Genomic DNA, 23,865 nt, shown 5'->3' with positions numbered 1-23,865 from the left:
CAAGTAAAAGTCTATAGCTTTTTACTTGTCCTTAAATATTTATATTATGTAGATATGAAATCATCTTGGACTATGAACAAAGATAAAATAAATTGATTGCCATCTGTGATTGCCACAGATTTGGATCTGTGATTTGGACTATACAGAGTGTTTATGTGACCAGGGCTTGCAACAACAGGCTAAAGCTATATTCTTTTTTGTGTACACAATTCAGATTTTCATTATTAAAAAATGGCACCTTTGTCAACAGGAGGCCCTTTTCCTACTCAAGGAGAATCAGCTGGCCTGAGTAGCCATTACTATTTCAGGACTTCAGGGTTAGACTCTGCAGTAAAACCTAGCCTACTGCACTAGCCCACTTTGCTCCTCAACCTGCTTGCTTCTCTCTCCTATCCAGTCTGTTATCTCTAATATAGGCTGTTAAAAATTAAAGAGAACTACTGAGCCAAATCATTTTGCATAATCCCAAAGCAGCTGGTTCTTAAAGATGGTTGTGAGTCTGCATATCTAAAAACTAATCTGGGAAGACCTCTTGGGCTATATAGCTTTGATGGCAATAATAGCATGTATTATTTTCTGTTCCTTTAAATTTTACACATCTTAGAAGCAGACAAAATTTGATAACACTCCTTATAATGAAGATAGTCACTTTTAAAATCTGCTTATAAATAGCCTCTCCCCAAACACACGTCTATCATAATGAGATGCTGGGGGGAAAGCCTCGGACTTTATTTCAACATGTAAGTTTCAACAAGGTTTGGCTGGTGGAGACCACTATGGTCACTCGCTGAGAATCATCCTGAAAAGCGGTTGTAGGATGGGACCTCAGGAGTCAGGGAAGAATAGTTTGATTCAAAAGTAAATCCTGACTTAGGCTTCCAGGTCCCTTGGGGTTCACTAATGCCACCTTGGTGGTCTGTGTGCCCTTTTTAGCATTTCAGTTGCTAAGTAGAAAGTTAACATTTATCTACAATCTGGATGGAAATGTCCAATTTCTTTGTTTCCTAATGAACATCCACTTGTTTGCTTTATTAGCATGCGACCCCAACTCTTGGCCGGGGGTGGGGAGGGGCAGTGAGACATTCCTGAATGTCAAAGCAACACAAAGCAAATACCATTTAACAGATAAAGCTTTTAAAATAAAGGGTCACAGGAGAAAAATAATACAGAGGGATAGAGCGTAGATACTGTTGGTCTAGGCAGTTCTAGAAGTCCACCCACTTTATAATTTGGAAACAGCTCTTCGCTTGCCTCCATTTAAATGACTTCCTCCAGGAATTTTCCACCCCTGCCGCCCCAGTAGTAACAGCAATGAGCTCGAGGACTTACTCTGGTCTGTTGCACTCGCGAATGGCTGTTTTGATGCCCCCTCCACATGTTCTTGAGCAGGTTCCAAAGTGACTCCAACTTGCCCAGGATCCATCAGTCACAGGGACCTCCATTTCTTTGGGAACACAAAATCCAAACTTGCAGTGCTGTATTTAATAAGGGGAACAGTGAGGGAGAGCTCGGTGCTTGAGGTATTGCAGGACCCGTTGTCCTTTTAAATATACCATACTACCATTGTTTTCCACGTGCTGGTTTGAAACACTGCAATTTAAGTATCTCTGTGAGTAATGGAAATGGTAGGGACTTTAACTTCTTAGTGATTTTAGGCTGTGTCTTCATTTACAACTGGCTTGAATAAAACTGGCCAATGAGTGGCTGGCTCCAGGCTGTCAGGGAAAGTCCAATGGCCAGCCTTGAAGCGCTCAATTAGTCTACTTGGAAAGATGAGGTGTGGAAATGGACTGTCTACTGGTTGTAGACAGGGTTGAAATGAATTATTGGATTTGCATTGTGCATCTCCCTTAACAAGGCCTAGAGATGTTGTGAGTCTGGTGAAATATAATGCTTTATGTTCCTCATGGATTTGAAAACCCAATTTTAATTAAATGGGAGAAGGGGAAAAAAAGCTAGTTACATGATTCCTATAAACTCACTCTAGCAGAAGATGAGACTAAAGCAAAAATGGACACATTACAGGGAACCCTAAACTTTATTACTTTTGGGTTAGTAATGGTTTCAGATTCTTCAGCCTCGAGCAGGAAGAAGGCCCTGATGCTTTAAAGCAAAACAAAGTAAAACTCCACAGCAGGACAAGGGAGTGGAGAAGCCCATTTCAACCCTCTGCCATTGTTGGGGTGTGAGGCCCTGACAAGAAGCGGAGGTCACTGAGCAACGCACAAAGGAAGAGGGGCAGCAGGAGAGTGACGCCCCGTCGCTTGCTCAGATCTCTGAAGCGGAGCTAGTGGTGGCCACTGTGATTTATCTGCAGGGAGGACTCAAGTTAGAAGCACAGTCAGGCGGTGGGGGAGTGCGCGGGGAAAGGGTACAGATAAGAGACTGGTGAAGCCCCAGTCAGCGGCCAGTCCCACCAAAAGCCTGGCCAACTATTATATAAAAGAGCACAGTTAGGCTTTCTCTACTCTGCCCTTATGCCTTCTTCCTTATAATTATCCTCTTGAATAACTGGGGCCACATCCCTCTCTCTGGGCTGTTTAGCTGAGGCTTAAAAGGTTCGGCATCCAAAGACTCCTGGACAACTCTGTACCCAAGAAATGTGGGCAGAGGCAGAAGTGACCACATCACTCCCCAAAATCATTTTACAGTTGTCTATAGCAATCTTGAACATTCCTTGGAATCTATGCACATAAAAATCAGTGAGACAAGTGGGAGGGGACATGGGTAAGCCTATGGCTGATTCATGTTGGTGTTTGTCAGAAACCAATGCAATACTGTAAAGCAAATATCCCTCAATTAAAAATAAATAATTAAAAAAATCAATGAGAGAGGCAGCCTGGTGTACAGCACCACTATCTAATAACATAATGTGTGCCACACATAGAATTTAAGGAATTCTAGCAGCCACATTAAAACAAGTAAAAAGAACACTGAAATTACCTTTAATATCTTTTACTTAGTTCAAAATATCTAAGACATTATTATTTTTCCATATAATCCACATAAAATTTAACTAAGGTTTTCTTCCCACACTTTTTTTTCATGCTAGGTCTTTAACACGTGGTATGTATTTTCATTTTAGCACATTTCAGTTCAGAATGACATTTCAAATGCTCGCTAATCATATGTGGCTAGTGGCTGCCCTATTGGACAGAGTAGATCTTAAGGGAACATAGCTTAGCAGGCAAATGGTCTGGTGGCATGGGGTGGCCATTCTACAAACTAATTGTGACCTCGGATGAGTCACTGAACTCTAATTCCATAGCTGAAAAATGAGAACCTACCTGCCAAAGTTGTTTTGAGTTTAACATGAGACAATGTATGGAAAGCACCTAATACACAGCTGATGACATAGGAGATCCAACTTGAAAAAGGTTTGTAATAATAAGAGCAAATATTTACACTTAATAGCACTTAATAGTTGCCAGGCACTCTTCAAAGTATTATATATGTATTAACTTACTTAATTCTCATAGCATACTATGAAACAGGTATTGCTGTTACCCCCATTTTTACAGAAAAGAAAATGGAAGCACAGGGGGGTTGATGTCAAACATCTGTTAAGGAGCTGAGCTGATACTGAAACACAGACAATCTGGCTCCAGAGTGCACACTCTTAACTGCAATACATGCTGTCCTTCTACTATTAGCAAATGGGGACAATTTTTGATATCTTAAATAGACTGAGATTTAAAAGCAAGATTAATGAGATGGCAAGGTGAGGTTGATACTCTGAGGTGTCTACTCAATATCATTCTGTTCTTCATCCTTCTTAACAATCTATATTTCTCTGGATTCTTGTATAGGTAGAAATGGTCAAAGAAATGCTAACAGAATTCATTGGATAAGATTCTTGGGAAGGTCCTTTTGCCTCTTTGCACCTTGCCTTTTGGTTTCATTCCGCCTGGGACTTACAGTCAATGGCTGGAGCTATAGCAGCTATTTTGTGACCTTGAGGATGATGGCCATTTGAATATGATAGTAGAACAGAAAGCAATTAGGAGCCTGTGTCTCTTATTTTGTACACCTACCATGGCAGCTTCATGACCTGCCTACACCTGACTAGTTTTTGTGTGTGTGTCTGTCAGAAAAAAAGCCAATTTTCTTACACTACTGTAATTCAGTCTGACCTGAACAAAATTCTTAATTAATATACAATTGAGGTTACAGCCGATGCCAAAATTCGGCCCTCAAATCTTGATACACATTTTATAAATTCTACAAACTAAAGAGAACATTCCTATGGCTAGTCATGGACTCTCATAATGAGAAGTTGTCTGGAAATATATTTTTCCTCACAACACTTTAGTCTTTAGCCTGTTGGCCTCTCTCTTCTATAGACTCTACCTCCACACAAGAACAATATTCTTCAAAGTGACCATAATTCTCATTAAGTATTATCATAAACCAGAGCAGAATAAGGGCATAGGTTAGTTAACAATGGATTAAAATGTCCTTTTAGGGTCCCTTCTTAACAGAAAACCTAAATAAAAACTCATCTGCAACTTAAATATTTCTTAGTGATATGACCACTGATGGAGGTTTAAAGGGGAGGGAGAACCTCAGAGGAAGAGGGAAGAACCTGAAGTGAAAGAGGCTGGAAATGGGGACTGTTTGGCAAATACGTATCAAGTTAATCTATTTTACCAGGAAACTAAACAAACAATAATTATATACTAGAAAAACTATTACATGATAACAAAGCATTAAGCAACTGGTAGAGCTGGAGCCAAAACATAATCGGCCTTTCCTAAAAGCACCCAGAATCATTTAAATGATATTTTACATAAATGTTTTTCTAAAGAGACTGGAAAAAGGACTTGGGAGGTCAATTTTGTCCCAAAGAAGCTTAAAATACAAGAGTTTCAAACCTCAGATTTACAAACAGGGTTAAAATGAAAATGTTAATGGACTTAACAAGAGAATGGAAAAAATAAAGGGACATGAGAGAGCCATTCATCAAAATAACGTTGTGTCAGCAGTCCAAGACAGATTGCTGCTGAGGGAGCAGGGCAGAGAGAAGAGAAAAAAAATTAACCTAGCAGCAAAGGGAGTTAGAATTTGCTAGAGAAAAGGATAAGGTTTTACTGCCAATTCAATGAAAACAAAACAGAATGGAGAAACACAGAACATTTGTGCAAACATATTCACCATCTTATCTGTACAATGCATAAATGTTCATCTGGGAAATAAACACACAAACAGCCATGTCTTTAATATAAGCTACTAGACTTAGCCACTTTACTAAAACAAACTAAAAATGTACCCATCATGTTCTCTGCATATCTGCTTCTCTCAAAGTGTTCAGAGTCTGCCCTTTGGAATGCCTTGAAGTCTCTTGCTTTTGCTGAACAAACGCATACAAGGTAAATATTTTTTTGAAAGATCTCCCCAAACCTCCCATTTATCAGGTATGAGATTATACTATAATCTTTTATCTTCTGCTACTGTTACAAAAACAGAAGATTAGAAAAAGACACAACAGACATCTTCCCAAGTACTACATGGATCTTGGTAGCTTGTACATGACTATTTTACTAAATACAATTCATTTCATCATATGATTGACAGTTCTTCTTGGTTAAGGTTTTTCCATCAGCAATATGTATCAGATTTAGACATAATAGTGGGTATATCAGATTGACTAAGAACCATGACACAACAGCAGTGATATCTTTGAGCTCAAACAGACTCAATTTAAATGAATAGTTGGCTGGTTCCAACTCAGATCAACTAAGCTGTCAACCATGTCTACTGTTATCTCCCATCAACTGATGGCAGCTGTATGGGTGACTATGTATAGAAGGACTCTGAAGCTACATCTTCATTGAGGAAGAATGAGTGAATTCTGATGGCTGACGTGGAAACCTGGGAACCATATTTCCACTCAAATCTAAGATTCTCTGGCCATCAACACACTGAGTTAAATGATTTGCAAAAAGTGAAAGGTTCACTCTGACCAAGTAGATATATTTCTTTCTAAGTGAGTGAAAGCAGCAGTGCAAAAGTTGTTATGATTACGTCCTTACACGGTTTTGTTAGGCTGCTCTTGGAGAAAGCTGCATTCTCAAATGCTGAGGTCCTAGCCATAGAGAAGTGAGACCAGAGCGGACATAGTAACCAAGCTAGGTCAAGTACAAAATCGTCTTCATTGTAACTTTATAAAACCACTCTAATAAAATTTAAACAATTGAAATCACTCTGAGAAATGAGTGGATAAGCTACTAGCTCTCCTGCTTGACCATAGAAACTTCAGGAGCTCAATGAGCTTGAGTTATGGCCACAGCCTGCAGCTGCGGAGCCTGTAGCCCCTTCAGACACAGAAAGCAAAGAAGAGAAATGGGAAGGGAGGGGGGCGGTGTGTGAGGACTCCACCCTGAGTGAGACTGAATGACCTTGGGCAAGTCAGACTCTTGAGAGTCCCTTGGACTGCAAGTATATGAAACCTGTCAGTCCTAAAGGAAACCAGTCCTGGCTATTGGTGACGGACAGGGAAACCTGGCATGCTGCAGTCCACGGGGTCACAGAGTTGAACATGACTGAACAAATGAACTGAACTGAAATCATTTCTCCTTTGTGTTCCCTATGTATAAAACCAGGGATGGGATAGGTAAGTTCCTCATCTCTGAGGACCACATGTTTCCATGAAAACAGTGGGAGCTACTGATTCCTAAAGTGGAAAAACAGAAAATCAGATGAGAACAAAATAATAAAAGTGAGTAAAGTGGATGATGAGAGAAGTGAGGAGAAAGGAAAAAACTTAAGTAAGGATGACATGAGACTCAGATATAGTACAGGGATTGCATCACAGGTAAGTGACGAATACCATTTTCTTTATGAATTTAAAAATCAGGTTCATATCTAAAATTTTGGTAAGTAAATCCTTAACATACTATCCTTTATTTTTTTCTTAAAAGATAGACACCAGGTGCAAAATGTTACATTAATAATACTTGTAGTTGTTGGGACATTGTTATCACTAGGCTAACACAAAAAGCAGATTTTGCTTGGCTACTAACAAATAAATGGGAACTATTATAACCAACTCAGAATTTGGATTTGCAAATAACCCAGGTGACATCACAGCTCCATTAAGTGATCAACACTGGCTGAGAATAGCCCAGTATCCAAGCAGTGAACACAGTAAGTCTTTCTGTATTTTCTTGATTTTAAGATATTCCACCAACTCAATAACAGCCTTTTCCACTGCCACTCTAAGAGAGAGAGAGAGAGAAAAGATATGCTACATCACATTAAATGTTCCCATAAATTGAAAAGCACATTGGAATTTAAAAACATTAAAAATGAGAAAAATATGTCTAATAAATTGAGGAAATAATGATAGCTATGTCCCTCATGTCAGTATTAGGCTATAAGGTAAGTCTGCACAATTTCCAAGAGCAAAGTTGAATCTTCTACCTCAAAAAAGTATTATGCATGCTGAAACACACTGCATTAACTTATGTTCTCAACAATGGTGACTGATTCTACAGCCCAGATCTTGCCCACATCTGCCTCAAGACAGAGGACAGACTGGGGCGTTACTTGCCTTTCCAGGCTCTTCACACTCAGTCCCATCAGCCCAGGGCGTGTGCTGAGTCCGGCAGCCTTTGTGCGCTCCATCCACATTATTGCACCAGAGCCGTCTGCACTGCATCTGTGCAATTCAGTTGAAGACAATTCAGTGACAATGTGATTCAGTGACGTCAAGCAAGGCAAAGGTTGCTTTCAACAAACGTTTTGCCAGTGATGTAGAGTATAGGTTAGAAAGGGTTTTTTTTTTTTTTTTTTTCTTGGTCTGATAAATGATAAAATATTCCAATGGATGCAGAGAGCAGCCCAAGAGACACACTCCTATGCCTGGTAGGGTTTGCAGGGATGTCAAAGGGGAACTACTGTGCAACAGGAACATACGAGATGCCACTTGGTCCTAGTAACATCTCCCCAAATTACAGATGAGGAAACTGAGGCTGGCAGAACAAAGGGCAGGTCATTATCACAATGGAAATGTATGATGTGAGTTTAGGTTTGCAATGAGCTATGATTGGAGAATGGGTTTTGATTTCAGTTGTGATTAGTTTGGGTTTGACTTGATGTTAAAACTGGTATTTTTTCCTACTAAGCCATACATATGGCTCTTTTCTAGGGGTTTCAGGGGTTTTCAGAAGAAAGAAGCGACAAAATATCAGCAATATCAGAGACATACAAAAAATATGAACAATAACAAAATGGATACCCATATGTCCACCTCCCAAATTAAGAAAGAAGACTTCATGGGCCCTGCCTTGCACACTCATTCTCAATCCCAATTCCTTCTCTTTCTCCACATAGGTAACCATTGTTCTAGTGATGCTCACCATCTCACCATTCCCATTGCTTTTACTGTGTGTGTGTGCATGCGCTCAGTCACGTCCGACTCTTTTGCGACACCATGGACTGTAGCCTGCCAGACTTCCCTGTCTGTGGGATTTTCCAGTCAAGAACACTGGAGTGGGCTGCCATTTTCTCTTCAGGGATCTCCTGACTGAAGGACCAAACCTGTATCTCCTGCATTGGTAGGTAGATTTTTCGCCACTGAGCCACCTGGGAAGCCCATTGCTTTTACTACAAATGTTTAAATATCTACTGATAATGCACAGTACTTTGGCTTTAAACAAACAATGCTATTCGATATTTCAGAACATACAGATGCATCCTACAATTTGCTATTTGCTTCCTCTATGCACTGTGATTTTTAGAGTTATCCAAGTTGATATATTTAGCTCTATTTCAGGCCATACTATTTTTTTTTCTCGTAGTATAGCTTGTTTTTATTTATGCCACAAATATTTCAAAGAATTACAAAATACTCAAATGAAGAGAACACAGAAACCACGATTTATGGCTGTCTACTCTGTTTACACTGTGTAATCTCAAGGCAAACTACTCATATATACATTTAGCTTCAAGATACATATAAACGTAGCGAATCAGAATGTACTCTCTGCCCTGCCACAGTGAAGTGAAGCACAACTTTGAGGATAGTGAACAAGATACACGCAAAACATGGACGAGCAAAACTCAACTCCAAAGCAAGGTAGGAAACCAAGGAGTTGGACTTCAAATACCCTGCAGAGGCCTAGGGTCTCCTACACACACTGGAGCTGACCAGGTGAGCTTTTCAGGTTTCCACACTGAAGAATCCCAGTGCTTCACCTGGGGACAAGGGGAGAAAACCAAAATCGAACAAGAAAATGCCTTTAGACAGTTTTCAAGTACAGACTTCAAAGTACTTCACTCTCTTCTTTGGAAACGTGGATGATAGAAAGAGGACATAAAGAAGGTTTAACTGAACGGTAGGCATCATGGAGTTGCAAAGAGTCAGATACAACTGAGTGACTGCGCACATACACACGGGCATCATGTCCTACCCAAAGGGAGAAGACGAAGGGCATGCAGGAGCGGGGCATCTGTATAGGAGCTGGGAACATCAGGAGCATCCGGCAGGAAGGGGCCTGGCTCAGAGGTGACGAGCCTGCAGCGAGAGCCTGCCCAGGTGTCATGTCACTAGCCCCAGGGACACAAATGGCCTTAGCCAAAAAGATAATTGTTCCCATGATGATGAGAATAAACCACACTCACAGTAGAAAAATTCAGAAGGTACTATTTTTTTTAATAGAAAAAAAGTTTTAAATGACCCAGTCTTTTCTGAAGCTCTTCTCCCCGTTTTACATTGAGAAAATACTTAGGAACATAATTCCCATGTATAGTCACTTTTCAATTTTTGTATAATAATATTCCATTAGATGGAGATGGCGCAGTGGTCAAGAATCCGCCTGTCAGTGCAGAAGACGCAAGAGGCTTGGGTTCAGTCCCTGGGTTGGGAAGATGCCCTGGAGGAGGAAATGTCAATCCCCTCCAGTATTCTTGCCTGAGATATCCATGGACAAAGGAACCTGGTGGGTTCGCAGTCTACAGGGTCACAAAGAGTCGAACGCGACTGAGCAATTGAGCAAGCACACATATACGTTTGCTTAACCTTTCTATTCTTGTGCTTGTAGGTCACGCCTAATGTTTGCTACCATGAATAGTAGAGAAATGAGTATAATCATGGATACATTTTACACAAAATGTTTTGTTATTTCCGTGGAATCACTGTTCACCAGCTATCTCTGAACCTCTCCCAGAAAAACAAATACCCAAAGGAATAGAATGGGGCATCCCATAGGAGAACAGTTCTGCTAAGCCTCTTGTTAACCACTGGATCATATCATTGGTCCAAATGTTCATAACACATACATCAAAGAATCACACACTTGTCGGTTGAGATACCACCAGAAATGATTTCAAGCCCCAGACAGTCAAAGGACATGGCCTTGACAAGCTAAAACAGGGAAAGAGTTTTGTCTCATGAATTACTGAATCTAGAAGAGTCCCTATAATAAAAGTCGTCTGGACAAGCTGGTGGGAAGAAAAGGAGACACAGAGAGAAAACAGCTGAGCTCTGTCATTACCAGCTGTTACCTTGTCCCCCCTGAATCTCACTTACCCACTTATAAAATACAGACCATAATGGTATCTTCCTTTTGGGCTGAGAGTGAAATGACAAAATGCAGGAAACATCCAACACTGAGAACTATTACTGTTTATCCCCATCATCATTATTACTATTATCCTTAATAGTTAATGGACCACTCAATGAGTGGAGAAGGCAATGGCAACCCACTCCAGTACTCTTGCCTGGAGAATCCTAGGGACAGCAGAGCCTGGTAACCTGCCGTCTATGGGGTCGCACAGAATCGGACACGACTGAAGCGACTTAGCAGCAGCAGCAGCAATGAGTGGTATATGTTAGCATGAGAATCCAATGGAAAACTATGAATAAAAAAAGGTTCACAATCCAGTTATGAGGGTAGATAGAGACCCCAGACACTTACCATATATGGGCACACCTGAGAACCTGGTCCAAAAATCAATTCACATTGTTTATTCACGTTGTAGAGGAGGCCTGGCAGTTGATGAGGCAAAGGATAGGGTCTGTATTCAGGTTCGTTAAGCAAACATTCGCCATAACCAGTGCTGTGGGAAGCAGAAAAATACACGTGGTAAGGGCAGTGGATAAGATGTGACTGTCAAAGTCTCCAGAAGATAGTGAAGGTCATTCTGTCATTTTAATGGTAGCAAAGATTGTTCTTTTGTTGTTTTGTTTTTGTTCTATTCTTTTCATCCAAACTTGAGTCTGAAGTTGAAGTTCTACTTTTTGGTGTATACTTGTTTGTGCATACAACATGCATGCATGCATGTTCAGTCACTTCAGTTGTGTCCGACTCTTTGTGACCCCATGGACTTCAGTTCCCTAGGCTCGTCAGTCCATGAGATTCTCCAGGCGAGAATACTGGAGTAAGTTGCCATTTCCTTCTCCACGTACACAACCAGGGGGAAATGTATACCTCCTTCCGCCTTTATCACATTTCAGGGCAATTACTCTGAAATGTTTATTTTTTGTCATCTTTTTCAATAGAGTATAAGCTTCTTAGGGGTAAGAGCTTGTTTTGGGTGAAAAAAGTTCCTTTCTCACCCAAATATGGGATCCTGTTCATAGCAATCAGTGTTTAGTAAATATTTGCTGATTGAATGGGTAAGTGAATCAATGACTACAGTAAGAAACACTTTAGATCATCTGGTTTAAAAAAAAAAAAAAAAACCCCCAGCAACCTGCCAGATCTTCCATGTTTCTGCAAACATGTCTTCTGGAAAATTCACACCCGGTGAGTTCTGATTAACAAGCCCCCTCTTCCCTGTGGCTGGGGAAATATACACCCAGTGACCTTGGGTAATCACTTAACCTTCTGTACATTTGGGAGAGAAGAGCAGTAAATCTGTGACACAAGGATATTGTATAAAGTAATTGGATCCTTGAGCATCCTGGTGGGAAACTTAAAAAAAAAAAAAAGCAAAAAAGAAGGAGAAAGAGGGAAGGAGATAAAGAGAGACAGAGAGAGGATATTTTTAATTCAACAACATGGAGGTCTGTGCAATTTTCATCCACCCTGTAATGTTCTTTGGGGATGTTTCACTTCCCTATCTCTTTCCAACCCCAAATTACTAACTTAGAAGCACACAAATATTTGCCTTCCTTCATCATGTTATCACATTCAAGACCTGAACAGATTTCACAGCTTTAGCAAGAATGAAGCAACATTTACATATTCTCTTTAAGATCTCAACATTTTCTTCAGCTCAGTCTGCAATCTTCTAAGTGCTGGTGAGGACATGAACTACACAGATGTCAGAGAGTATTTTTCTGTTCCCTCCTCCCAGGAATGTCAACAAAAATAACAACTCAAAAGGAATGCTTGACTCCACATTTTCTTTCCCACAATGAGTTCACTGCATGTAGGCCAGATACTAGCATGAGGGCTGTACTCAAAGTGTGAGTCTTACTCTAAAAATTCAGTGATATATTTTCGACTACACTTTGACCACATCCAGGGGTTGGTGTTGAAGTTCAGTGTTGGGGCCATGACGTGCTGGGGGCTCTTGACTCCTTCTTCTTTGCACTTATTGTTGTCATCATGAGGCATGTTGAACCTAAGGACAAACAGACAACGATAAAAAAAAAAAGTCAATAAACAATAAGGGACTGAGCTGTTATAATTGATCTGAGAATGCAGCTAAGAGAAAAAATTTAACAGACTACTGCATTATGGATAAGAACCTGAATCCTGGTGAGCAGAATAAAACTTACTAGAGGATTAAAGGTAGAGAGTAGAATAAAACATACTTCTGACTCAGCTGAATGTAAAGTGCCTTTAATGTAAAAAAAAAAAAAATACTAACGAAAAAGATGTGAACTGGGCCATTATTTGGCTTAGTTGTATTTTGTGGAATTGCAGAGGCTCTGCATGTGCTGTAGCTGGTGCTAGAATACAGTAGTTGGAATCCCTAACAAGCTGTTAAAGGCCAATTTATAGAGTCAAGAATTTGGCAGGTTATGATAACACTGCTCACACAAAGAGTCAGTCAAGTGTCAAAGCCTGAAGCCAAAAGCTTTCTAATGAGAGGCTCATGGTGGGTCTTGGCATCTCCTCCTTTTTGGGTCAGGTTGACAGACGCTAAAACCATGTAAGGATACCGTTATAGAGCTATACAAAATTTGTGCACAATAAAACCCATTAAGGAAAGCTGCAAGCACGGAAACCAGAGGCATGCCAATTCAGTTGGCTTAACTCAGAGATGGCAAATAGTTTCAAGCTTCACGCCAATGACAACTGATTGGTACTGGCTTCCTGAAAATCTGGGCACAAAAGAATTCTTAAACTAATACAGGTTCCACCCCAAAAAACAGCTATGATGGAGTGCCAACGTCCTCTTGGGTCTGGGAGGGAACTCAGCAGCAGCATTAACACATATTTGCCATTCTTGGCTTAGAGAAAGGAAGTGGGGAAAAAAATGACAGGAAGCATTTCTCAATCCAGAAACATCAGTTCTATGACCCACATGCCTTTCTCAGTAAGATAATTATCCACTGGGCAACAACTTCACAAGGGCGCTCCTCTCTGGATGACTATTCCTAATCACAAAACTGATGCATCTGACTAACTTGGCATTTAGAGAGCAATTCCCCTCACTAGTTCATCTTTAGATATGAAAACAAGAAAGTCAGACAGAAGTAAATTGACTTGCTTTGTATAAAAATAAAAGCTGGGAATAAAAGTCTGTGAGGTCCATCCCAGTAATTTCTCATGTTTTATTTCCTTTTTTCTTTTAAAACCTTAGGCCCCTCAATAATTGCCAGATGGGAAAACTCCAACTCTCTTGGTTGGAATTAATAGTAATGGATGCTTAAGAGTCTCTTTTCTTAAAGGAATGACTGCCCAGGATTCTAAAACCCAGATGCAGATTCAGTGTAACACCTCCATCAACAACCTAATACAAGAAAAGCTTTCAAATCTTGCTTGTTTGTTTTTCTCTGGTGCAAAGGAGCTGGTGTTTATTCCCCCACACCACCATGACTTGATAAAATTCAGTTTATTTCATCATGTAAACAGAAAACTTTCTGTTTTTTTCATTCAAATGTCAGGCACATTTGTTCATAGAAGGGGTTGTATAACAATAACCATTCATTGAGCACTTACTAAAAAATAATCACCAAGACTTTTTTAGCATTCACAATGCACTAGCCAGTGTGCTAAATGCATTTGATGTTTTATTTAACTTAATTACTTATTTGACCCAATGAATAGTGAGCTATTACTATTCACATTTTACAGAAGAGGAAATTGGGAAGTAGGAGGTTTAACTATTTGCAAAGGTCAATGGTTATTAAGTGAGTTAGAACTGGAGTTTACTTCAGTCTAATACCTCCTGTTTTGGAATATATAAAAACTACATTCTCTCCTGTGAGGCAAGATGTGGACAATTTTTCAGGAACACTGTGTAAGGATTTCTGTGTTCAGTAGAGACTCAATTACTTCCCCAATTCTTCCTGACTCTTAGATTCTGAGTGTCTATGAAGCTGGTACAAGAAGGCAGGAGCTATTTTTGAAGCATCCAATGATGCTCAACAAATAGAAGGTTGGTTGCTTTTTACTCCAAGCAGCTCTTGGATTTTATTTTATCAGAAAGTCATGACCATAACAACTTAACATTTAATTTTGAAAAAGTTAATTAGAAAAATCTGTTAGAGAATATGGTAGGAAATTTTAAAAAAAGAAGATTTTCACTTTTCTTAACATAAGAACAAAGCTAACTCTAGGAAACAAAGTGCCAAGACAAAAATAATTCATTAACAGGCTAGGGATACACTTTCTGTTTAAGCCACAACGCACATCATTCACCAATACTTGATTTCTTACTTCCTGACACTTTTGAGATAAGGTGTATATGTATTGTTTCCATCTTACAGGAAGGGAAATAGCATATATTTTCCTCAAGTTAAAGGGAATGTCCAGATCTTGGCTATCTGGCTACCTGCTCACTTCTACACAAGAACTGGTGCTCCAACATCATATGCTCCTATGCCATCATTAGCTACCATGATTTGGTTGGCTACTACAATTTTGTTAACTTAATATCTCTAAGTCAAACACACAGACTTAATAATATCTACCTTGTGGGGATTATTAAAGATTAAGGAAGATAATATAAATGAAAGCTCCTGGAAACATGTCAACAGCATAGTTTTACAGGGGGAGTTGTCTGTTAACTGTAAACTAAGACTTCTATGTGGCATAAATATTTTGTTGTTGCTATTTAAAATTCTTACATTCGTTAAAATGTCAATTTTATAAACTGGCTATCTAAAAGAGGTTTATAAACTCTTGGGGAAAGGAATTAACAGGAAATTAATTACATTTCTTTACACAGTATATTTTTGTTAGCCCTATTTTGTGGGGAAATGTTAATCTGTTAATCAAATACACCCTTGCCCTTGGAATACATTCCTGTCTCTGTGACTCTCCCTGTTCCATGTTCTGGGGCAGGAATAGTTGCCCCATTGAAACATAACCCTATTCCTCTCTATGAAATCTACATCTCCTATTTAAAGGTCTAAAGTAATTTACTAGGTTTCATGTAAAACAAATAAATGAAAATCCTCCAACGATTCTGCTAAAATAAGTATGGGGGAACTGAGTTAAAATCAACACAGGACTTGTCAGAACCTTTACTTCATGGGATTTGGCCTTGGCACTCCAAACATGGCTAGGAAAAATTTTTTTAAATCACTGGATTACAACACTCTTATTTCCTCCCATGGACTGTTCTCTTGGAATCAGTGTAACAGTACCAAACTTTGGGAAACGCTGGTAGAATCAGTAATCTTCAAATCCAGTTCCAAGAAATCCTTGAGTTTCATGAAGGTAATTGAGAAATCAAGGGACAGAGAGACAACTAAGAAGGACTGTGATCCATCACAAAGGCTTAATTGAAAGTCATGCCTTTTTTATTCTGTAAATATTGAGCACCTGATGATATTTCCATTGGAGAATAAAACGAGTGTGCTCTTAAAATATGCTTGAAAATATATTCATTATATGTGGAATTGGGATAAGAGATTATGGAACTGGGATTAGAGATTCCTCTACATATGCATATTGCATTACACCTACCATAGTACACTGCATATAAAGTGCCTTTAAAAAACATTTGGCAAATGAAAGAGCTTGCTTAATAGATGATGTTATCTCTAAAGTAAACATATGACATGCAGATCGATACAGAGCTATTTTTGAAAATTATTTCATAAAGGTATAATGTAAGTAATTTAATCACTGTAGAAAGAAAAGATGGCAGACAAAAAATTGGAATAATTTTGAGTAAATTTATACTATTTTGGCCCACATTCTAACAAGGCTTTGTTGCTAAAGAACAAAAAGGAAAAGCCAATTTCATAATGACCAGACACTTAGTGATCATAAACAGGAAATGGTTTCTTTCTTCTCTGTATCTTTGTTCATTCTTTCCCCTGAAAGAGGGTCACCTCTGTTCTCAGAGGCTAATATTTGAAGGACAAACTTGTATAACCAGAATCAGGAATGATCTGGGTTTGGGAAAATTGTGCAGGCCACAGCAATGTTGGAGGACCCTACTAAACAAAGATACTATGTCAGGTAAGTTTTCTGGGCTGATATACTCTCTGCTTCAGTGGGAGGGGTAGAAAGACCTCCTTTCTTCTGCTTTGAAGTAGGAAAGGAGTATATGAGACCTTGCCTGGTAAACTTGTTCAGTTAAGCCAAAGAGACACATAGCTAAGGCTGAAGAGGGTGCACTGCATTTACTCAGCTTTCTGAAGTCAAAGTCATTTCTCCCAACAAGGTTCAAAGCTTTTCAACCCTGCAAACTCAACTATGCCTCGAGAAGTGTCTTACACCATTTAAAGTCCAGCGAATGCTCACTGATGCGAAGCAACAAAAGTTTCAGGCCACTCCAAATTAAAGGAAAATATGGAAAAGAAACGTACACATGGCCCAGTTCATGGGCTATTGTAAAAGCTGTACTCAATCCACTGTCTTCACTGATAGAGCAGCTTCTGTATGGATCACAGATGGTTCCCAGTTCAGCCAGACCTATTAGAAAGGAAAACAAACAAACAAACAAGGATTTACTTTAAAAAGCATTTGTGGCTTGGAAGAAAAGCAGGTCATAAAGTGTTGAAGCCAGAGAGGATACGCACAGTGGACTCACCTAATGTATCACATTTGTCATGAGCTCTGCAGATATCCTGTCTGAAAGCAAAGCAGAATTGCTTTAGGGCCTTGACACCCAACAGTAAACATCAAAACAAGCAAAACTTCAGCCTTTCAGGTATTCACATCACCACTACTTGAGGGATGGGGAGGGATGACAAAAAGCTAGTTAACAGAGCCAGAGGTTTGCAACTCAAAAAATCTATGAATCACTGGCTGACAGATTAAAACCTACACTGAGCCATCTCCTGTCAACCAGGGTAGCCGAGGGCAAATGAAGATCTTCCCATCCAAGACTTGCCTCATACCTCGAAACAAGTGATTCTACTTTCTGAAAAAACATGCTGAGAAGGCTATACATGCCTTTCAGTTAAGTTTAGTTAAGAATGTTTGTGACCATATCAAAGATGGTTGATGGAAGACACAACTGGGCCAGCATACTTCTGTACTGTCTGAGCCACCAGGGAAGCCCAAAGCCAGCAGGCTTCTTTGTTGCCCTGCACAGCATTTTAAATATTTTGAACTAGAAGCTACCATTTAAAAACTAGGAGCTTTCACATTTTCAAAAAAAAAAAAAAAATCCTCATTTCTGGCTTCTTACAGAATCACAAAAGCTGGCAAGACTGTATGTATATCCTGCACAGTAATGACCAGCTCAATCTGAATGGCAGCTGCCCTCTATATAAGGGCGTTTACTTTCAGGACTGTCTAACACACTTATTGCCTACTTGCTAACTATGGGTTAGTGGTTCTCAACCAGGTGTGACTCTGTCCTCTCCGCCATGCACCCTCAGAGAGCATCTGGCAATGTCTGGACAATACTTTGGCTGTCACAGTCAAGAGGAGGGAGAGCTGCCAGTATACAATAGGTAGAGACAAAGGATGCTGCCAATCATCCCGCAGAGCACAGGGCAGTCCCCACAACACAAAACTATCTGATCCAAAATGCCAATAGTGCTAAAGTTGAACAACTCTGGACTAGGGGCTGGCTATCAGCAATGTACAACCTTATCCCATCAGCTTGACCAGAAACTGAAAGACTGGAAGTATAAGACATCCATATACCTTGTTACAAGAACTGCTGTATCATGCTGAATTCCACCTGGATGGTTCTTTGAATGCTGCCACTGGCAAAAGTTTTTTAATGTTGTCTGGGCATTAAAAGATATGGAAGGTCCTTCCTAAACACAGACAAAAATTATGGTTGACCCACTGTACCAACAGCAATTAGATATGCCATTTAGGAAACAGAGAGAAGAAAAAAGAAATAAAACTTTATTACCTGTTCATTATGAATCACAACTAAGTTCACAATAACAATATTAATTAAATTTCCAATACTTGGGTCTTTATAGATAGAGGCTACCTGCAACCGAGATAAATTTTTCAAAGTTAATTGTGAATTCTTTGTAAGCAATAAGCAAATCACTTCTTATGCTATTCTCCATGGCTTTTTATGGTTCATAAGCATATGCATTTTGGAGTTGTGAATTTTCATTCAGTCAACAAATATTTCTTAAAAGTCTCTTCATAAAATGCATAGATGGCAGTTTCAGAGAGTAATAAATGCAAGCAAGTTTAAATTTCAAGGTGTTTTCCAAGGAAACCACAATGCCATGTAACTTAGCAATTCTCAGTGCCAAAACACTGGATATTAATTTTTGATCAAGCTTTTTCATCCCAGTTGAAGCTGGACTGCCATTTATGCAATCTCACATGGGCAACAAGCTTGCTAATACGCTGGTGTACCAACCATTTATATTCTCCATAATCTGGTAACTTTTTTTTTTTCTCCATTATTACCATTAATTATGAGAGCTACACCTATTGAACGCTTGCTGTGGACTAGATCCTTGCTAAAAACTGCATATGCCTTTGTATCTAGTTCCCATAGCAACACTCGAACTAGGTATGACCATAATCTTTGCTCAGCAAATGAGAAAAATGAGGCTCAGAGAAGTTAAGCAACTTGTCCAAGACTAAACAGAGAGTGGTAAGTAGCAGAGCCGGAATTCTCAAGCAAGATCAATTTGACCTTAAGTCCATGCTTGTCATTAAAATTCTTGACAGATCTGAATTTATGGGGTAGAAATGGAGTTGAGTCTGTAAAAGGCGTGTCTAGGTTTTTCTTTCCCTCCACCAGAAGAGGAGAGGGCTGGGGCACATGGGACTGAACTTGAGGAAGGGGGTCAGGGAGAGTGGGGGCAAGAGGCAAGTGGGTGGGGGGATGAGGAACATAGCGGAGTGATTCACAGCACAGGTGAACTCACAGGGGAAGCACAAGGAGAACCGCGGGCCATAGAGAGGAAAGAAGAAATTCTAAATGGATGTTCCCAAAGGGCAGCTTTTCATCTGCATTTGGGGAATGTAATACAAGTAGATTTCTATTCAAATAAACAAGGGTCAATCTATTAATAGGAATGCTAGCCTGAGGCTTAAAATGAATGAAGGCAGAGCATATGGATTATTATGGGACAATCTCCAATATTTCAAGAAAATAGAAACATGTAAAACCATATTACATATGCTCCATCTCTGAAAAAAATACACCCATGTTTGCTTAAGAAGTGTCTAGAGCTGCACTGTCCAACATGGTGGCCACTTGCCAAGTGGTCACTGAAAAACTGAAATGTGGCTTGTCTGAATTGAGATGTGTTCTGAGTGTGAAGCCCATACTGGGCTTTAAAGTCTTAACATGGAGAAAAACTCATCTCATTAATATTTTTGAAATAACATTTAGATATAAAACAAAACACATGATTAAAATTAATTTTGCCTGTTTCTTTTGTGTGTGTGTGGCTAACAAAATTTTAACTTCCATTCACCTATATTTTTAAACATCACTTGCATCATATTTCTATTGGGCAGTGCTGGTTAGAAACACGGGCAGATAAACTTGCCACATAGGTGGCCTCTGGGAGACTGGGTAGGGGAAAGCTCTTAGGCTTTTTCCCTAGTCTTTGGATCTATTTGATCTGTTTTTCTATCATGCAAATTTATTACTTTTTCAATTCAAAATGGGAGCAGAAAAATTCAAAATTTAAGTGTGAGATTCCTAAGCCTCACCCCAAAACTACTTAATTAAAAATCCTGGGGGCGGGGGATAGAGACATTTTATAAAGCTCCACCAGTGACTGATTCACAACCAGCGCCCAAATGTCTTACTGGTGACCCATACCTGGCTGTGCCAGCTCACATGTCAAAGGGCACTGATTTGGAGAAGCAGACAGGCTGAAGATCACATGCAGTCTCTAAGCTACTTTACTGGCTTTACATGATCATGGACAAGCAACCCAACTCCTGTGAGGTTCAGTTTTCTTATCAACAAAATAGGAACAACAATCTACCTAGTGGAGTTGCCAGGAGGATTAGAAATGATGTCTTTTAAGTAAGAAGTACATTGTCTAATGCAGAATAAACACTATTTATACTCATTATTGTCATTGTCAAGAGCAGGCAATGAACAATCTTATGTTCTCTTCAGTCACTTGCCTGAATCGTTGAGATGACAGCCCTGAATGATCCTCCAAAGCACTGGGTGGAAACCCATTCCCAAAGGCACATTTAGAAACATCATAAATCACCTACTTTTGGATATACTTACAATTGACATTAAAGTTAAAATATAATGTTGAAGGTTCGCTCCATGGTATAAAACCATTCTGTTGTCTGCTACCACCATCACTTCTACAAACCGTGGATAGGATAAAAAACGTTTTGTTCTTCTGTGGGTCCCCTTTTCCCTTGTGCTGTCTGTTTTGCTACCATTGGCAGGAAGCGTGCTTGTGGTTAAGCTGCTATTTAACGCGGCCATATCATCAGCCAGGCTACTCCTCCCTCTCCATTTTCTTGTCCTCGTTTTCCTCTTGTCCTTACTGTGACTATTTCTATGTTCTGTAACAAATCAGATGGCATGCATTACATTTCGAGCCACATCTATTTCACACTAAGAATTTAACATGACAGGTCTTAAAATGATGCCTCTATAGTCAAATTACATACAAAAATCACGTTGTACACGCTATGGACTCTCCAGGTAAAACTCAATCTGTGCTCTCATTTAAATGACTAAAGACTTGAAATCAGCCTTCCTGGAAGCTTCCGTGTGTGTGCGTGTGTGTGTGTGTGTGTGTGTGTGTGTGTGTGTGTGAGTCGCTCAGTCACGTTCGACTCTTTGTGACCCCATAGACTGTAGCCCACCAGGCTCCTTTGTACATGGGATTCTCCAGGCAAGAATATTGGAGTGGGTTGCCATTTCCTTCTCCAAGAAAGCTTCCATAAATGCTCACTTAAATTATTAGAAAATCAGGCCTGAGTTTAGGGGAAACAATTGCTTAGTCTCTTCATTTGGTAACAAAAGTCTGACTGGGGTTTAAGTGGTTTGTATTCATTGTTCTTTGCTATTCATAGAGTAAGGGCCAACAAGGCAGCTATAGAGCTCTAGAGAATGGAAATGGAGATGCTTCATGTACACCACTTTTCATATTCAATGAGATACAATGTAATGGGGCCTGAGCAGTGCAGAAGGTAATAGACAGTACAAAGAACTACTGAAAATGCATGACAGGGTATTATTCTATTACCATATTCAATCACTGTAATACATGAAATGTAAGAATAGAATCACTGCTGTTCAATGCCTACACATTTTTAATTATTTCAGGGCTCAGTTAAGAAAGTAGATTATACTCAGAGAGTATGAATAGGTATTTAGGACTGTGATATATAATACCAGAGGGGCTCTCCTCATTTCTGATTCTAGCCTAGGTACCTCTTAGATTCTACACAATCTTGCAGCTCAAAGTGTGGTCCGTGGACCAGCAACATCTGCAACCCTTGGAAGCCTGTTAGAAATATAAACTCTCAGGCCCCGCTCTAGACCTGATAAATCAAAATCTACATTTTAACAAGATCTCTAAGTGATTCATATTCATGTTACAGTTTTGACAAGTAATAGTTTTGAACCTGGTTTGAGGCTTGTGTTGCTGGCAAAAATACTCAGTCATCAACCACACAATAAACAAAATAAGCATAAAAGTGCCTGCTAAAATATGCTTTGAGTAAAAACAGAACTTAATCAGTTATCTTGCCAACCAAATCATAAATGTGTTTCAAAGCTTTAATGCCACTAATCTGTAGTCCAAATAGGCAACAGAACTGTACAACTAAGAAATATGCTTTCCTAAAACACAATTAATGGAATTTATTACACCAGCAATAACAACAAGTTAAAGTTTTAGTCCTTTCATATTTGAGGGGCTCAAATATTTAACCATTATAAGCTATTTCTAAAACAATCAATTAGGCCAGCATGTGTATTTTGCCTAAGTAGAGTGTTTTAGTGGTTGTTAAAACAGCGATATCAGTCCAAACTGTCAAACAAGTTATATGTGGTGCAGCTATAGATAATGTGACCAGCCCTAAGCCTGGTACACAGTAGGATACGACATTAGACTAATTTTCTTCCAGTCTGTCTTTCAAGAGTATTCATATATGTATGTGTGTGTCTCAGTTGCTTAGATGTGTCCAGTTCTTTGTGACCCCATGGACTGTAGCCCATCAGACTCCTCTGTCCATGGAATTCTCCAGGCAAGAATACTGGAGTGAGTTGCCATTTCCTCCTCCAGGGGATTTTCCCTAACCCAGAGATTGAGCTTGCATCTCATTTGTCTTCTACCTCAGCAGGTAGATTCTTTTACCACTGAGCCACCTGGGAAGCCCCATTCATATATATATATATCCATGCCATATAGGTACTTAGGCTGTCATTCCAATTTTAATTCACCAGGGATTATAAATAAATATGAATCTAGCACCTACTACATGCCAGATATTAAACTAGGCCCTTTTACATGTTATCTTGTAATTCTCAGACAGAGAAAATTACATCTACTGTACAGATGAGGAAAGTAAGTCTCAGAGAGATTAAGCAACTTGTCCAATGTCACATATATGGTTTGGTGGTATCAGGAATCAGGCATGGATTTGATCAACACCCTAAACAGTGCTCTTTCCATCACATAATACTTCTTAAGAGCTAGGAACTGAAATGGGTTCTTGATTTGGTTGACAGTTTCTAAACTGAGCCCATACTAGAAAGTAGTATCTGGTGCATATTTTCACAAACACTAGCTTTTTATAACAGGTGTATGGAAGCCACATTGAAAATTGGATGCTAGTTTGCACCGTATTTCAGATTCCTCTTCTTTGTCAAGTATCTTAAAGTGGAAGGTTATGTTTTTGATTTGAGATCTTTCTTTCTTAATGTGTGTGTCGGTCATTCAGTCATGTCTGACTCTTTTCAACCCCATGGACTGTAGCCCACCAGGCTCCTCTGTCCATGGAATTCTCCAGGCAAGAATACAGGAGTAAGTTGCCATGCCCTTCTCCAGGGGATCTTCCTGACCCAGAGATCGAACCCAGGTCTCCTGTATCACAGGTGGATTCTTTACTGTTTGAGGCATTTAAAACATAGCTATAAATGTTCTTCCAAGTCATGCTTTAGCTGCATCCCATACATTTTGATATGTTGTGTCTTCATTTTCATTTATCTCAAAGTACTTTCCAACTTCTTTGATTATTCAGGAGTGTGCTATTTACTTTCCAAATATATTTGAGTTTCCCATTTTTTCTGTTATTGATTTCCAGTTTCATTTTACTGTAGTCAGAGAAGCTACTCTGCATTACTTCTATG

At 39.4% G+C, this 23,865-nt stretch overlaps 1 protein-coding gene across 1 annotated transcript in view; it reads right to left on the bottom strand.

Annotated features, from left to right (window-relative positions):
• Positions 1-23,865, bottom strand: part of ADAMTS9 (ADAM metallopeptidase with thrombospondin type 1 motif 9) — a 164,716-nt gene that overhangs the window by 116,325 nt on the left and 24,526 nt on the right. The window contains exons 4-12 of the mRNA XM_081524492.1: positions 20,776-21,065; positions 18,454-18,537; positions 18,237-18,352; positions 17,170-17,210; positions 16,946-17,051; positions 12,427-12,573; positions 10,920-11,061; positions 7,553-7,660; positions 1,330-1,475 (exon numbers count right to left, since the gene is read on the bottom strand). Coding sequence (XP_081380618.1) covers positions 1,330-1,475; positions 7,553-7,660; positions 10,920-11,061; positions 12,427-12,573; positions 16,946-17,051; positions 17,170-17,210; positions 18,237-18,352; positions 18,454-18,537; positions 20,776-21,065 — 1,180 coding nt within the window. The remainder of the gene's footprint in view (positions 1-1,329; positions 1,476-7,552; positions 7,661-10,919; positions 11,062-12,426; positions 12,574-16,945; positions 17,052-17,169; positions 17,211-18,236; positions 18,353-18,453; positions 18,538-20,775; positions 21,066-23,865) is intronic.

The sequence above is a fragment of the Giraffa tippelskirchi genome, chromosome 9, assembly GCF_054371585.1.
Source record: "Giraffa tippelskirchi isolate mGirTip1 chromosome 9, T2T-mGirTip1v1.2.pri, whole genome shotgun sequence".
Taxonomy (NCBI): Eukaryota; Metazoa; Chordata; class Mammalia; order Artiodactyla; family Giraffidae; genus Giraffa; species Giraffa tippelskirchi.
This window is presented reverse-complemented; position numbering and strand designations above follow the sequence as displayed.